At 46.4% G+C, this 14879-nt stretch overlaps 2 protein-coding genes across 3 annotated transcripts; both read left to right on the top strand.

The window, feature by feature from the left end:
- Positions 1 to 647: 647 nt before the first annotated feature.
- Positions 648 to 4566, top strand: LOC117433334 (large ribosomal subunit protein eL19). Its single transcript, XM_034919385.2, has 6 exons — positions 648 to 780; positions 2016 to 2113; positions 2487 to 2609; positions 3392 to 3512; positions 3844 to 3954; positions 4387 to 4566. The coding sequence occupies exons 1-6, from the start codon at positions 776 to 778 to the stop codon at positions 4508 to 4510; spliced, it is 582 nt and encodes a 193-aa protein (XP_034775276.2). The 5' UTR covers positions 648 to 775; the 3' UTR covers positions 4511 to 4566.
- Positions 4567 to 6624: 2058 nt separating this feature from the next.
- LOC117433373 (alpha-2,8-sialyltransferase 8F-like) lies at positions 6625 to 11776 on the top strand. 2 transcript variants are annotated; one of them, XM_034055553.3, is made up of 7 exons: positions 6625 to 7072; positions 7336 to 7407; positions 7575 to 7658; positions 8090 to 8234; positions 9220 to 9332; positions 9545 to 9637; positions 10174 to 11776. In XM_034055553.3, the coding sequence occupies exons 1-7, from the start codon at positions 6969 to 6971 to the stop codon at positions 10664 to 10666; spliced, it is 1104 nt and encodes a 367-aa protein (XP_033911444.3). In that variant the 5' UTR covers positions 6625 to 6968; the 3' UTR covers positions 10667 to 11776. The 2 variants fall into 2 exon arrangements, with proteins under 2 accessions (XP_033911444.3, XP_033911445.3); XM_034055554.3 differs by lacking the exon at positions 7575 to 7658.
- The last annotated feature ends 3103 nt before the right edge of the window (positions 11777 to 14879 follow it).

The following is a 14879-nucleotide window of genomic DNA, read 5'->3' as shown; positions in this document are numbered from 1 at the left end:
CAGAGAGGTCTGGTAAAGCATAGGCATGCATTGTAAAGCACAGAGAGGTCTGGTAAAGCATAGGCATGCATTGTAAAGCACAGAGAGGTCTGGTAAAGCATAGGGAAGCATTGTAAAGCACAGAGAGGTATGGTAAAGCATAGGGAAGCATTGTAAAGCACAGAGAGGTCTGGTAAAGCATAGGGAAGCATTGTAAAGGAATTGAAGACGCCTCATTCAATGAAGCAGCTGGAGACTGACCAGGGAAGAGGACGGTCATAAATAGAGTGCGAGAGATGCACAGTGAGCTATAGTACTGTAAACCCTAGCTAAGAATAGACTCGAGTCACACCCCGTCCATAGAGTGTGTCGGTTATTATCTTTACAAGTTTGGCGAAATGAAAACCTCGAACTATCGATAAATACATTGTGTACTGTGAAAGTATCGCCCTCTAGCGGGCCGGATGAGACATTGCCAGCAGGCTGTCTTGTTCCCAGCATGCAACAGCGGCACTGGCTGAAGTGGAGCGTTCCATTTCCGCACCAGACAGGCGAGGCTCTTTTTTTTAACACAGGTGTTCTGTTACACTAGCGATTTCAGAGTTTAATAAAGCGACACTATCATAACCAAATCTATGTAATATATTTTATGTTAGCCTCCTCGCTCCTGTGCTCCCTGGCCGTGTATGTTTCAGTGAGACACTACCCGGTTCTGCGCAGTGGGATCTCCCCGCCCTGATAATGGTAGATTCCGGTCAGTCGCTCCCTCCTTCCTTTCTCTCCCTCAGCAGCAGCCATGAGGTAAGAGCTCTTGTGCCTCTCCGGCAGAAAGCACGCGAAATGTACTCAAAAAACAGCGAAAAATCGCCGTAAACACGATGGGGCCGGCGGACTGTGCTCCTGGCCGCAGCACTCTGCCGGCTTAGGGAAGCGGAGACGGCAAAATGTGTTTTTGTTTTTTAAGTGAAGATGTTTCAGTGCAGGATAAGTGCGGTGCGTGTTATGTTGTCGCCCGTCCTGTTTCATCTTCTCTCGTATCTCTCTGTAATGGCAGCAGGCACTGCAGTTTGATATCAGAGTCATTCCGTATGCGGTGTGATGTTTTAAACACGCAGGTTTTTGTTTTTTTTTAACCGGGTTCCCCGGTATTTTCACCCAAGCACACACGTGGGCTCCCCCATTCAGGTACGGCGCTAGGCCGCGGCTCCGTCTCTACTGTCAGTCCAAATCTAAATAAATTCACAGGACGGGTCTGCGCGGCAGTGGAGTACGCGATTCGTGTTTAGGTTGTCAGTGTTGTTTTTTTCATGTTAAGCACTTCTTATTATGGTACTAATTTGCAGAAGTATCGGGTGCTTGACACGTTGCAAAAAATATATATGCATGCATTAATTTGTAGGCCGAATGGAGTTTTTTTTTTTTTTTTTGGTATATAAAGGTTGGCATATTTGAATATGCAATTGCCCTAGTTTAATTTAATATGGAAGTTGGTGTCACTGCCCTGCAGTCGTAGCGTCATATTTTTTTTTTAACAGTGATGGGTACATGTATACACACGCATTTCTTTAATCCAATGGTAGTTTTATTTTAACTGAGAGCTTACAAACGCATTTATTATGAACAGTAAAACCTCTGCTTACCACGTGCCACGAGTCCCGCTGAAGGGAAATGACATGCCTTGTGCTCCAATAGAATTTATTTTGTATTTTAGTTAAGACTACAAACTTGTCGGGTGAATTCTCAGTAATAAAGTAGATTCTCATTAACTGAAGTAGATTGCAGTTTTTGCCTGCTCCAGGATGGTAAGTTACTGGTGAGAAAGCTGTTGTATTTCTTTCATTTTCAGTATTGATTTTTGTTCTAACCAGTTCAGGCCCTTGCAACAGAATACACCATCCCAGGTTCCTGTGGACAGGATGGAGAATTTAACATAGGAATGATTCCGACCTGGCTGAGTTTGAAATCTGTGGTTGACCTGAACTGTAAATCTGTTTAAAATAGCGGAATTGTTTATAAACTTTTTTTTCCCGGCTCAGGCTTCAGAAGCGGTTGGCGTCGAGCGTCCTCCGATGTGGCAAGAAGAAGGTGTGGCTTGACCCAAATGAGACCAATGAGATCGCCAATGCCAACTCCCGTGAGTACCGCCCCCACTCCTGACCCAATGAGATCGCCAACTCCCGCGAGTACCGCCCCCACACCTGACCCAGTGAGATCGCCAACTCCCGCGAGTACCGCCCCCACACCTGACCCAGTGAGATCGCCAACTCCCGCGAGTACCGCCCCCACACCTGACCCAGTGAGATCGCCAACTCCTGTGAGAACTGCGTGCGCGCACACACCCTCACCTGGGATACTGGTTCACACTTGCGCAGGCACACACACCTGGGATACTGCTTCCCCTCCCCACCAAGTTTCTCTGTCTTTCATCCCTGTTTTTATTCATGCAACCTTGCCCAGTTTGCAGCATTACTGTTTGTTGAAGTCTCTTTCTCCTCCCCCCCCATCAGGCCAGCAGATCCGCAAGCTGGTGAAGGACGGTCTGATCATCCGCAAGCCAGTGACGGTGCACTCGCGCGCACGCTGCAGGAAGAACACGCTGGCGCGCCGCAAGGGCCGGCACATGGGCATCGGTGAGTACCGGGGTGCAGAGAGCAGCAGGAGGTGCTCCACTGAGTAAAAACAAGGGGCTTGATCCCAGCAGGTTCAAATCGCAGCCCAGCCACTGACTCCATGTGTGTGACCCTGAGCAGCAGCACTTGTGATGTATAGTTCACCCCCCCCAGTCTCTGTCACTTTGGATAAAAGCGTGTGCTAAATGATAGGTCACGATACGCATCGGTTAATTTTGGTTTGAAATAACTTTCTAAGCAACAGTAATTCAAAGCCCATCAGGAACGTCCTGTACACAGTGATTGAGTTTCGGGGCGGGTTAGGCTGGGTGCGAGGCTACTTGGAGTACATAGAAAAATCCAAGGATAGAATTTTACTGTGGAATGTATTGCAGTATTAACATAAGAAGCAGTTTAAATCTCGGTTGACAATTTGAAATATACATTGTATATTTTAAACTGAATACTGGTCTAAAATGGCTTAAAATTTTAAAAAATAACAAACAAATGCCTGCAGTCTCTTGTGTAGCTCGGAATGTGCCGTGTATGATCGATAAGATCAAGGTAGCGTGTGAGTATCGCAGTGTGTAGATATTTCACTACAGGAAGAAAGTTTCCCAGAGCGAGAGGAGGCCGTTCAGCCCATCAGAGCTCGTCCAGATCCGAGCAGCTGATTGATCTCAGAACTCTGTCAAGTCGGGTCTTGAAGGATTCCAGAGATTCAACATGACTACGTACCAACAGACCCTGTGTCCTGTGCTAACCTCTCCTCTCTCTCTCTCTCTCTCTCTCTCTCTCTCTAGGTAAGAGGAAGGGTACTGCGAATGCCCGCATGCCGGAGAAGCTGTGCTGGATGCGCCGCATGAGAATCCTGCGCCGTCTGCTGCGCCGGTACCGCGAGTCCAAGAAGATCGATCGGCACATGTAAGCGAGCCGGGTCACCGCAGGGCAGCCGATTCCACCGGCCCGTAGTAATCCAGCCGTTGGCGGAGGTTCTGCAGAATAGCATATGATATTTATTCAGTTTCTTTATTTTTATATATAATAAAATGTTGCAATTGTGTACACATGCATGTTGAAATAATTCATACAAAGGTAACGTGAGGTAGGTCTTTTTTAATGAGTCTTCTGATTTGACTACGGAAATTCCCAACATGTTAGTTTTTAAAGGTGTCTAGTATAAAGCTATAGGAAGCCAAAACCCCATAGTCTCGGATACAATGGAGATTCCCTCCTTACCTCTCCCCCCTCGCAGGTACCACAGCCTGTACCTGAAGGTGAAGGGAAACGTCTTCAAGAACAAGCGCATCCTGATGGAGCACATCCACAAGCTGAAGGCAGACAAGGCTCGCAAGAAGCTCCTGGCGTGAGTCCCGTCCTCATTACAGAACCGTGTCTCTTTGTACCTGTTCTTGAGAGTAGAGGGACCGTGTTAATGTGGATTGTTTCTGTGTATTTATATCTTGGTGTAATTGTAACTTTGTAATTTTATAATTGAACAAGATAGCATTGTAACTGCAGTTTCAGCCACCAGTAACCCTAACCCAGTAGCCAGCCTGGGGCATCAGTGTCTCGGATTTCAAAGATACACGAAGCAGGAGAAGGTTCAGACTGCCAGTACCTCTCTATCTGCTCTGAAATCAATTCAGCAGCAACACAGTCAGACCTGAGCACTGCGTAGTCCTGCTCTTCTCGGTGTCTCCATGATAAACTGAACAGCAGCACAGTCAGACCTGGGCAGTAGTTTCCGATTGTTAGCACTCACCTCTCTCTCTCTCTGTGTCTCCGTCTCTCTCAGCGACCAGGCTGAGGCCCGCAGGTCCAAGACTAAGGAAGCCCGTCGGCGCCGTGAGGAGCGTCTGGCTGCCAGGAAGGAGGAAATCATCAAGACTCTGTCCAAGGAGGAGGAGACCAAGAAATAAACGCCTGTCCTCCGTTCGCCTGCCTGCCTGCCCCAATAAAGAGTACAGAAAGACAAGCCTGCGTGTCCGCGTCTCATTGCACACCCGCACACACACAGCCCGCAACCTAACACCGGCTCCACTGCGCTTTTCAGTGTGGTAATTGTGTGTTTTTATATGGGTGAGGTGGATCGGGTATAGGAGCAACATTTCAACAAATTGTTTATGATATAAACAAGTGTGTTTAACCCTTTGCGGTCCATTGTCGGACTGGGTCCGACATTGCAATTATTCCTCACAGGTCCTTTGTCGGACTGGGTCCGACATCATTATAGCAACGCAATAAACGGGTGTTTAGTCGTTTTTTCTCCGGAAAAAGCCGAGAAAACCATTCAATTGCCGAGTGGTAGCGACAGGAGCCGAGACAAGTCGGGGAAAAAAAAAAAAAAAAAAAAAAAAAGGCGTATTTCATGAATAGTCATACATGGTATCAGGTATCAGATAATGGGCGTCCATAATAAACAAGCTGGCTAAGTGCGTCAGCGCACTGAGACTATCATGGACATTTGCAGAGCTTTTTTCAGATGTTATTGTAATAAAATAATGACTTGGATCGCATTATTGAGGAGTTTGGTGATAAAACGAGTGATCTGGAGATGATCGATCGGTATGTACGACTATTATTATTATTATTATTTATTTCTTACACAGCTGAACGCTATAGCAAACAAAAGGCTGGGGAGGGGCTGGAGATGCCTAGTGTGTGCTTTGTTGATATGCAGGGCCATTTAAACCCGTTTGACTGTGAAAAAAAATACTTTTAAACAGCGCGTATAAAATTAACTGCGCGTGTGAAAATTAATTATTCCTGGCGTGCCTGACGCGCGATTAATAAATGGACCGCAAAGGGTTAAAAAAAAAAAAAAAAAATATATATATATATATTATACAAAAATGTGTTGAAGCTGACACCTTGGGATGGCCTCCTCATTTGTTAACTTTATTATGTTTTTTATTTATTTAGTGTGTGTGTTTTATAAATCACTAAGAGGAGGTGGCAATTGTTTTTGATTTGGTCCTGGTTGAACTGGTTAGCTTGGAGTGATCTGTTTAGATGCTAGGCATCCATTTCCTATTCAGAGCAGCTGCACTTGTGAACTGCAATGTGAGCCCTGCTGCAGCTGGGCAGACTGTCTCCCTCTGGTGGTGGTGACGGGGACTGACTGAAGAGTCCAAGATGGTGGAATTTTGCTCATTTTTTAAGGATGGTTTTTATTTTTTTCTCGTGACTCACGCGCCCCTGGAGCACTGCTCACCAAACTGCAGATGTGAGCAGCACATCCTGTCTGGGCAAAAACACAAAATATATTACGTGACTTGGAAAAGCAGTTCTAAAAAAAAAAAAAAAAAAAAAAGGGGTCTATTTAGCTTTCATATGCCTTCATCAGCGTTGTTATTGAGGTGAAATAGTCAAGCAGACCAGCGTTTGGGCTCTAGTGCCTGCGTTGTTATTCAAGTGAAACGGGGGGAGAAAAACTTTAACATTTTTAAACAGGACACGGCCAAGGTAGTCCTCATACGACTGTGGGACTGCAAGACTTCATGTCTCCCTCCTGGGATCTCCTTTCAAGGGCTTGTCTGGATTCCATCTTGGCAGTGTAACTGCAGCTGCGGGGAGGGGAGAGGCTGGGTAGAGAGCTGAACATGCAACCCCCAGATACCTCAGAAAAGTTTCCGAAAGTAAAGCCACAAGTAAAGAAACAGTGACAGCGTGGTAAAGCATATTTAAAAAAAAAAAAATAGTAAACTCATGATAGCACATCCATGATGATGATGATGATGAGGGGGGAGGGGGCGGAAATACTGTGCGGATTTACTGTGGCAAACTTCAAAAGGAATCCCCTTTAATATCAACCTCAACATCACTCCACCTCCACAGCTAACTAGAGCAGGCCCAGAGCTGATATTACCAGATATGATTGGAATCTGAAGCTTAGAATGATTTAAAAAAAACCCCACAAAGAACAAAAAGGAATGCTGGAGGAGGAGTTTTAATGATGTGATCATTGGCTGATGGCCTTTGCCCCAAGCCTGGGCCTGCTCTGATTGGATACCAGCCCCCCCCACCCCCCCATCTCTCCCTCCACCTAAATTAAAGTAGACAGCTGGTCATTTAGTCCTAGAGACTCATGTTACTGGTAACACAATCCTGCTGTGGGGAGAGAGAGAGGAAGCAGCTGCAGGGATTTGGAGGTCTGTACTGAGAGGAAGGCAGGAGAATCTGTGGGCTCTGAAGAAAAAAAAATACAAACCCATAAATAAACACACAAAGCCGCTGTCAGCTGAGCAGCGGGAGTGTCGGAATAGCGAGAGAAAGTTAAGAAAAAAGAAAGAAAAGAAAGGAGCAAACAAGGGAGGAAGTTGAGAAAGAGAAAAGGCCAGAGAGGGAGGAGTGGAGGACTGGAGCTGAGGAGGGAGGATGCTGTGGAACAAGGCTCCGTTTAAACTGCTGCTCTGCGCTGCACTATGCTGCTTCATTGCTGGGACGGTGCTGGCGAGTTTCTACATCACCTTCCAGTACAGGTGAGCAGGACTGACCTACGAGAAGATATAGGGGCAGCGAGCCACTGAGAAGCACTGCACAGTGTGGGGGAGCAGGGGAGAGCACTGCACAGTGTGGGAGAGTAGGGGAGCGCACTGCACAGTGAGGGAGAGTAGGGGAGCGCACTGCACAGTGTACAGTTTGGTGGAGCAGGGGAGCGCACTGTACAGTGTGGGGAAGCAGGGGAGAGCACTGAAGACAGTCTGTGAATAAAGCCTGGGTCCTTGTGTTTGCACCACTACAGGAAGAAGGGGTTCAGGAGCCCCCATGGCACCATCCAGAGGGGCACAGCAACAACGATGTGTCAGAGCTGCAGGTAGGAGGAGGACACCTCAGTCACTAACACAGAGGTCTGGGAAAGCACTGCACTGGTTAAGCTTGGGGACTACATGGGACAGCACAAGCACACCAGCGAGTGGACGATGGTGAACTCTTGGTGTATGCATTTGGTTCTTTGATTGTGTTGCTCTGTTTTGCTGCTAGAGAGGAGGACGCTGTCAGGAGGAGAGTGCTGCAGTTAGAGGCGCGAGGGTGGGAGAGACGGGAGGAGTCTTATCAGAAGCTCAGGTGAGACAGAGCGAGCTTTATCTGCGCCGGGGGATCTGCCTTTCCTGTCAGGAGCCAACAAGCTCCTTCCCCTGATGACTCACAAGCTGTGCAAGCAGTCAGTGAAAAGTCAATGGAATTTCACCACAGTAAATTTGCACTGCAGTTTAGTAGTCCCCAATCCCCTCCCATACCTCTCTGTGCTTTACAATGCTTCCCTATGCTTTACCACACCTCTCTGTGCTTTGCAATGCTTCCCTATGCTTTACCAGACCTCTCTGTGCTTTACAATGCTTCCCTATGCTTTACCAGACCTCTCTGTGCTTTACAATGCTTCCCTATGCTTTACCAGACCTTTCTGTGCTTTACAATGCTTCCCTATGCGTTACGATTCCCTGTGCTTTACAATGCCTCCCTATGCGTCGCCTCTCTGGATCCACGCTGTGTTTTAGGTCGGGGCTGTCGAGGGATTGCCGCGGCACCTCTGAGGCTGTCATGAGCCAGGAGAACACGCCGCTTGGGTCGAAAGTGATTTACGACGGGGAGAAGCACAGACACATCGAGATCGACCAGAAGATATTCAGCACCTTCCCCCAGGTGAGAGTCCTGACTCTCCACTGCTCTCCCCTTTGTTTTGCAGCTTTATTAGGAATGCCATATTCATGCTAACGGCGCTAACTGCTCCAGGTCTTATATAGGGGCAGTGCAAGGTGGGGAGCGGGCATCCTTCTGTTTAAGCTAGAGAGCACGACACTAATAAAGGGTTACCACAGTACATTTTAGTTCTCCCCCCTCCCCAATGCTTTTCGCATTTTTATACTATTTTATACTATAGTTTGCCTTTTTTTTTACCTCCCTGTGCTTTACAATGCTTCCCTATGCTTTACCAGACCTCTCTGTGCTTTACAATGCTTCCCTATGCTTTACCAGACCTCTCTGTGCTTTACAATGCTTCCCTATGCTTTACCAGACCTCTCTGTGCTTTACAATGCTTTCCTATGCTTTACCAGACCTCTCTGTGCTTTACAATGCTTTCCTATGCTTTACCAGACCTCTCTGTGCTTTACAATGCTTCCCTATGCTTTACCAGACCTCTCTGTGCTTTACAATGCTTCCCTATGCTTTACCAGACCTCTCTGTGCTTTACAATGCTTCCCTATGCTTTACCAGACCTCTCTGTGCTTTACAATGCTTTCCTATGCTTTACCATACCTATCTGTGCTTTACAATGCTTCCCTATGCTTTACCAGACCTCTCTGTGCTTTACAATGCTTCCCTATGCTTTACCAGACCTCTCTGTGCTTTACAATGCTTCCCTATGCTTTACCAGACCTCTCTGTGCTTTACAATGCTTCCCTATGCTTTACCAGACCTCTCTGTGCTTCACAATGCTTCCCTATGCTTTACCAAACCTCTCTGTGCTTTACCATGCTAACACTGTGCTTTATTACACTTTGCTGTACGTTTACTGCAGGAGATTTTTAAAAGGGTGACACTCACTCTCACAGTGCTGCAGTGTGTTGTGCTGTCGTCTTGTTGGGTACACGGGGTTCAGTATTCCGAACCCTTTCCCTTCCCCCAGGAGTCCCCTGTCGGGAACGTCACCTTCGCTTCCTGCGCTGTGATCGGGAACGGCGGGATCCTATTGGACAGCGGCTGCGGAGAGGAGATCGACCGGGCCGACTTCGTAGTCAGGTCTGTTTGAGGAAGAGAGAGAGAAAGAAACTCTTGATATAGTAAAACTTCCAGGTTTAATAGCTGTGCTGACTGTGTGTGTGTCTCTCTCCCTCCTCCCCCTGCCTTTCTCTTTCCTTATCACTCTCTGCCCTTCCCCTCTCTCTTCATATCTCTCTCTCCTTGCCCCCCTTGTCTTTCTCCTTCTCTTGCCCTCCCTCCGTCCCTCTCAGGTGTAATCTGCCCCCGGTGGACGGGAGGTATTACAGCGACGTGGGAAACAAGACGGACCTGGTCACCGCCAATCCCAGCATCCTCCTGGAGAAGTGAGTCTCTACCAGAAGCTCAGGAGCAGGTTGTGTCTCTTATATATAGTCAGATGCCATCTCAAGCAGTTTGGTGTAATACTTCAAACAGGACAGTGCTACAGTAACATTCAGGGATGCCGTGACTCAGTGAGTATCAATCACTTGTGATCCTGCCTCATCTTTTCTCTCCTCCTCTCCCCCTCCCCACTCTCCACTCTCCTCCTCTCTCCTGCAGACTATGGTAAAACTAGACAAGTAGACCAGTGTTTCGGCTAGTGTGCCTTCCAGCCGAAATGACTGTCTTCTTCACACTCTTACAAATTAAACTAAACTATTAAACACTCAACAGTGCTAAAATTCAAAATTACTAAAAGAAACTTAAACGCAATGACGAAAACGTTTCGACTGCAAGTCTTTTGTCAACGTCTTCGATGACGCGTCTGGTTGAAACGTTCGTCACTGAATTTATTTAGCATTTATTTAGTGGAGTGTCTATACTCATATAGTTGTATCTCTCTGAAACGTGCCCTTCTGACTGTCTCGGATCCCTGCAGATTCGCTGCTCTGTCTGAGCGGAGGAGGCCCTTTGTGGACTGCGTTTCCCGCTATGGCGTGGGCACGATGCTGGCACTGCCTGCCTTCTCATACGGGCGCAACACGCCGCTGTCCCTGCGGGCCCTCTACACGCTGCAGGACTTCGGGACCCCGGCGCGGCCCGTCTTTTTGAACCCACGGTACCTGGGCAGCCTGGCTAGGTTCTGGAGGGCCCGCGGGCTCCGGGCTCTCCGCCTCAGCACCGGGCTCATGGTAACCAGCCTGGCGCTGGAGCTCTGCAGCTCGGTCCGGCTCTACGGATTCTGGCCCTTCGACCACGGCCCCGACGGCTCCCCGCTGAGGCACCATTACTACGATGACCAGCGCTCCCCGACCAGCGTCCACGCCATGCCAGCCGAGTTTAGCCAACTGCTGGGGCTGCATGGGCAGGGCGTGCTGAGGATACAGCTGAGGAAGTGCCAGAGAGAGCAGGGAGAGAGGGGGCCAGCCTGACACAAACTATTATTTATTTCTTAGCAGACGCCCTTATCCAGGGCGACTTACAATTGTTACAAGATATCACATTATTTTTACATACAATTACCCATTTATACAGTTGGGTTTTTACTGGAGCAATCTAGGTAAAGTACCTTGCTCAAGGGTACAGCAGCAGTGTCCTCCACTGGGGATTGAACCCACGACCCTCCGGTCAAGAGTCCAGGGCCCTAACCACTACTCCACACTGCTGCCCAAACTAGGCTAGCCTGAGACAATCTGGGCTAGCCTGACACAACCTGGGCTAGCCTGACACAACCTGGGCTAGCCTGACACAACTTGGACTAGCCTGACACAAACTAGGCTAGTCTGAGACAACCTGGGCTAGCCTGAGACAACCTGGGCTAGCCTGACACAACCTTGACTAGCTTGAGACAACCTGGGCTAGCCTGACACAACCTGGGCTAGCCTGAGACAACCTGGGCTAGCCTGAGACAACCTGGGCTAGCCTGAGACAACCTGGGCTAGCCTGACACAACCTGGGCTAGCCTGAGACAACCTGGGCTAGCCTGACACAACCTGGGCTAGCCTGAGACAACCTGGGCTAGCCTGACACAACCTGGGCTAGCCTGACACAACCTGGGCTAGCCTGAGACAACCTGGGCTAGCCTGACACAACCTGGGCTAGCCTGACACAACCTGGGCTAGCCTGACACAACCTGGGCTAGCCTGACACAACCTGGGCTAGCCTGAGACAATCTGGGCTAGCCTGAGACAATCTGGGCTAGCCTGACACAACCCAGGTTCGGTTGGTTGATCCCTGGAGCCCGCATTACCCTTCAGTCATCAACACACCGTCAATAGAAAACCTATTATTGAGGTGAAACAACAAAACATCCAAGTCAAGTTAGTAAAGTTTTAAGTGAACTGCAAAAGGTATCAGTTGAAACGTTTGTCTTCATACAGTTACATTTCTGATAATCTTACTGTTGTAAGTTTCTAATGTTTTTTTATTGGTCTTTTTTTCAATATAGTTCAATATGGTCTAATATGTTTTAAAATAAATACAACTGTTGTGTTTTTACAAATTATATGTTGTAATAAAAATATTATTTTTTAAATACTTTATCCAGTATTTTTATTTATTTTGTGATTCTCTGTTGCAATACATTATTAATAAGCTTACTGCGTGGTTCTGCACAGTTATCTTATAACAGTATCTACGGTACTTCCTTTACATTGCTCCATAGTTATCCCGTAGATTCACAGGCAGCCACTATTAAGAATAATTAAATAATTCAATTAAAAAACACCTGAGCAAACAGCCGGCTTGCACGGGGGCGGGAAGTTTATGCTGGGAGAGACATACAGAGTTAGGAAAAAATAAATAAATAAAAATTGCTATTTGGCTTTCATAAATAAAGTTATTTTTCGACATGGAACACATCAGAAACTGCCACGTTTACGCGGGAATAAAGGCTGATGGAGAACTTGGCACACTGTCGAGGATAGTGCTGGGGTGACTAGGCCTGTTCGCTCTGCCGCCTTTCTTCCGTTTAATGTCTCGCTGTAAGTAATTCATCATTGGTAAATTAAAAAGTTTGGTTTCTGAAATGCTACCTATGGTTAAAGGTTCAAGGTGCGCTGTTGTCTGACATCAACTAGTAGCGGTAATTAAATAATTACATTGAAACCCGCCCACCTGACTTTTTTTATGTTTATTGAATTTGTGGTGGCAAATTGATACCCAATTAACCTGGTAAAGATTATTATTATTATTATTATTATTATTATTATTATTATTAATAATAATAAGATGAATAGAAATATTGTATTTTTGGTTTTAATAAAGTATGTATGTAGGCTTATTTTTCCAAGCTGACTGTCTATGTTGTGTTTACCTGGTTGGACGCTCCTGGTTACTCTCGAGCGTGAGCTCGCGCAGGGGTTCGAACAGAACGCCCGCCAGTTTTGAATTTTTGAATCTCCTCTGAGCGGCAGCAGTTTGGTAACCGGCTTCCCGCGGCCCACAAAGCTGACTTACAAAAAGGGCTTATGTCCGTTTTGCAGACTTTTTATCGTCGAGTCTTAGGTCCGATTCACAAAGCCATTTCTTGGGGGTCTTAACTTAGACCGTGTTCACTATCTCCCGCTCAGGAGAAAGCTGCCTGAGGGGAAATTGTCAGTTTGGCGCCTTCACGGGGGTTATAAGGTAAGAAATAAAATCGCATCAGAAAATGTGCTGTAAATATATACAATAATGTAAAACTAATATATTGTGAAATAGGATTTAATATTTTCTAATAGTAACACATCATTAGAATGATTTTAAGATTATAAATCAAGCTGAATGATTTCACAGTGATTCGGCTATCTCACTAATTATATTTAAAAAAAAATCACGGGTAATTAGTTAAAAAATATATATTAAAAAAATAAAACTAAGCATTTTTAACAAAAAACTAATATCATTAGTATTTCCAGTTATTTGAGCGTTTTTTTTTATTTGTATTTTCTAAGGAGCTATCAGCTGCTTTTGAACCGGTGTAAATTCTAAGTGTATATTTCCGAAATGACCCTACAGCTGTTCCTGTTGCACAGCGCGATTGTGTGCAGTTGTACTGTGTGTATTTTCATACTGTACGGTTTATTTTTCTTGAATACAATGTAAACTCGTTAACACACGCCACGCCAAAGACCATTACAGCAAACAACAACCAGGCGAGACGTGTCACTTTATGGCACGATTAAAGTATTAATTCACAGCCGCTTCTGTGAAACTGTTATCTCAATGACAATTTCAAATGTAATGTCTTGTTTGTCCTGGTGTCGGATAACGGGCGCGCATGGCTGTCATCTCTGCACTGTATTGAAACTCGCATTTCATGTTCTCTCTGTATCATTAACCCTGGAGACCCAGCGCAGTGTCAGTCTGAAGGCAATTATACTAAGTTAAATGGATAACCTAACGGCTGCTGTGCTTTCTGTCCCTAGGTGTAACTACTTGAGTTGCAGGCAGGAATCTGTAACGCGGTACATTAAATACGGCCACGGGGTCAAGGACTGCTATTACAAGGTAGGGGCAGTAGGGGGCGCTGTGGTGATGCCCCTCGACACTGCATAGAGGTGTGATGGCAAACTCGTCAGCATTCACGAACAGTCTGAACATGCAGTTACCTGCTTGTTCCAGTAGGTGGCCCCGTTCCCCCAGCTCTGTATATAGTATGCTGCACATGTACAATAGTGGGCCCTGTATAAGAACCCTGCTCCAATTCACTTCTCTCAATACTGTGCAGTAATGTATATGGAAAACTACAAAGCGGTATGTAATTGAATATGTCAGTGTAACATTATTCAAGCAGGTTTCATTCGACTTTATGAAGCAAAATTAGTTCATTCTATGGGTGCTGCAAAACCTCTGGCCGTAGCTGTAAACCGCACAGTCTGGGACATGCAAGCTGTTCACAATGAGGTTGCATAGTATATTAGCCTGCCTTACTCTTGTCTGTCGTTTTTTTTCTCAGACCAACAATTAAAAAGCATTAACATCCGTGTGCATAACCCCTTGCTAATTATTATTATTATTATTTATTTCTTAGCAGACGCCCTTATCCAGGGCGACTTACAATTGTTACAAGATATCACATTATTTTCACATACAGGGGTTTTACTGAAGCAATCTAGGTAAAATACCTTGCTCAAGGGTACAACAGCAGTGTCCCCCACTGGGGATTGAACCCCCAACCCTCCGGTCAAGAGTCCAGGGCCCTAACCACTACTCCACACTGCTGCCCTGTTAATGTAGGTGCAAGCTTGTGCGACTGCTGAAAACTGCCTTGGCTAATGTACACAAACCGGCAAGACAATCTCCTTTCCCTCCGATGAAGTGGAGTGGTCGTGCGGGGGGAAGCTGAGCTCTGCAATTGTATTTCAGCTTGATACCGAACGTGCGGCTTTAAAAAACAAATCTGCCTCTTCCCCTGGTTCGGGCCTCGTTTCCTGTCCGTGACTTTGCCTTCATGTCCTGTGTGATCCTCATCGCTAACGTTTTCTTTGAAATGGGCTTTTGGTGTTTCTGGAAATGCATAATGTGTCTCTCCCCAGTGTGAACACAGTGTATAATTATTTATAGCATTTTATTAGGCTGAGCCTGCAAAGCGCAGCCAGCCAAAGCAGCAGATTTAATTGAGCGAGGCTTTGTGCAAGGATGCAACATCGACAGTAGATAATT

This window comes from Acipenser ruthenus, chromosome 33 (genome assembly GCF_902713425.1).
Source record: "Acipenser ruthenus chromosome 33, fAciRut3.2 maternal haplotype, whole genome shotgun sequence".
In the NCBI taxonomy this organism is placed as follows: domain Eukaryota; kingdom Metazoa; phylum Chordata; class Actinopteri; order Acipenseriformes; family Acipenseridae; genus Acipenser; species Acipenser ruthenus.
Note: the sequence above shows the minus strand (reverse complement) of the source record. Positions and strands in the feature narration are given on the sequence as shown.

Bases quoted from the DNA above. Each gene is read 5' to 3' on its own strand.
- LOC117433334 (XM_034919385.2), top strand. The intron at 2,114-2,486 runs GTGAGTACCGCC...CCCCCCCATCAG, and splicing joins GATCGCCAATGCCAACTCCC to GCCAGCAGATCCGCAAGCTG. The intron at 2,610-3,391 runs GTGAGTACCGGG...CTCTCTCTCTAG, and splicing joins GGGCCGGCACATGGGCATCG to GTAAGAGGAAGGGTACTGCG.
- LOC117433373 (XM_034055553.3), top strand. From the start codon at position 6,969: ATGCTGTGGAACAAGGCTCCGTTTAAACTGCTGCTCTGCGCTGCACTA. The intron at 8,235-9,219 runs GTGAGAGTCCTG...CCCTTCCCCCAG, and splicing joins TATTCAGCACCTTCCCCCAG to GAGTCCCCTGTCGGGAACGT. The intron at 9,638-10,173 runs GTGAGTCTCTAC...GGATCCCTGCAG, and splicing joins CCCAGCATCCTCCTGGAGAA to ATTCGCTGCTCTGTCTGAGC.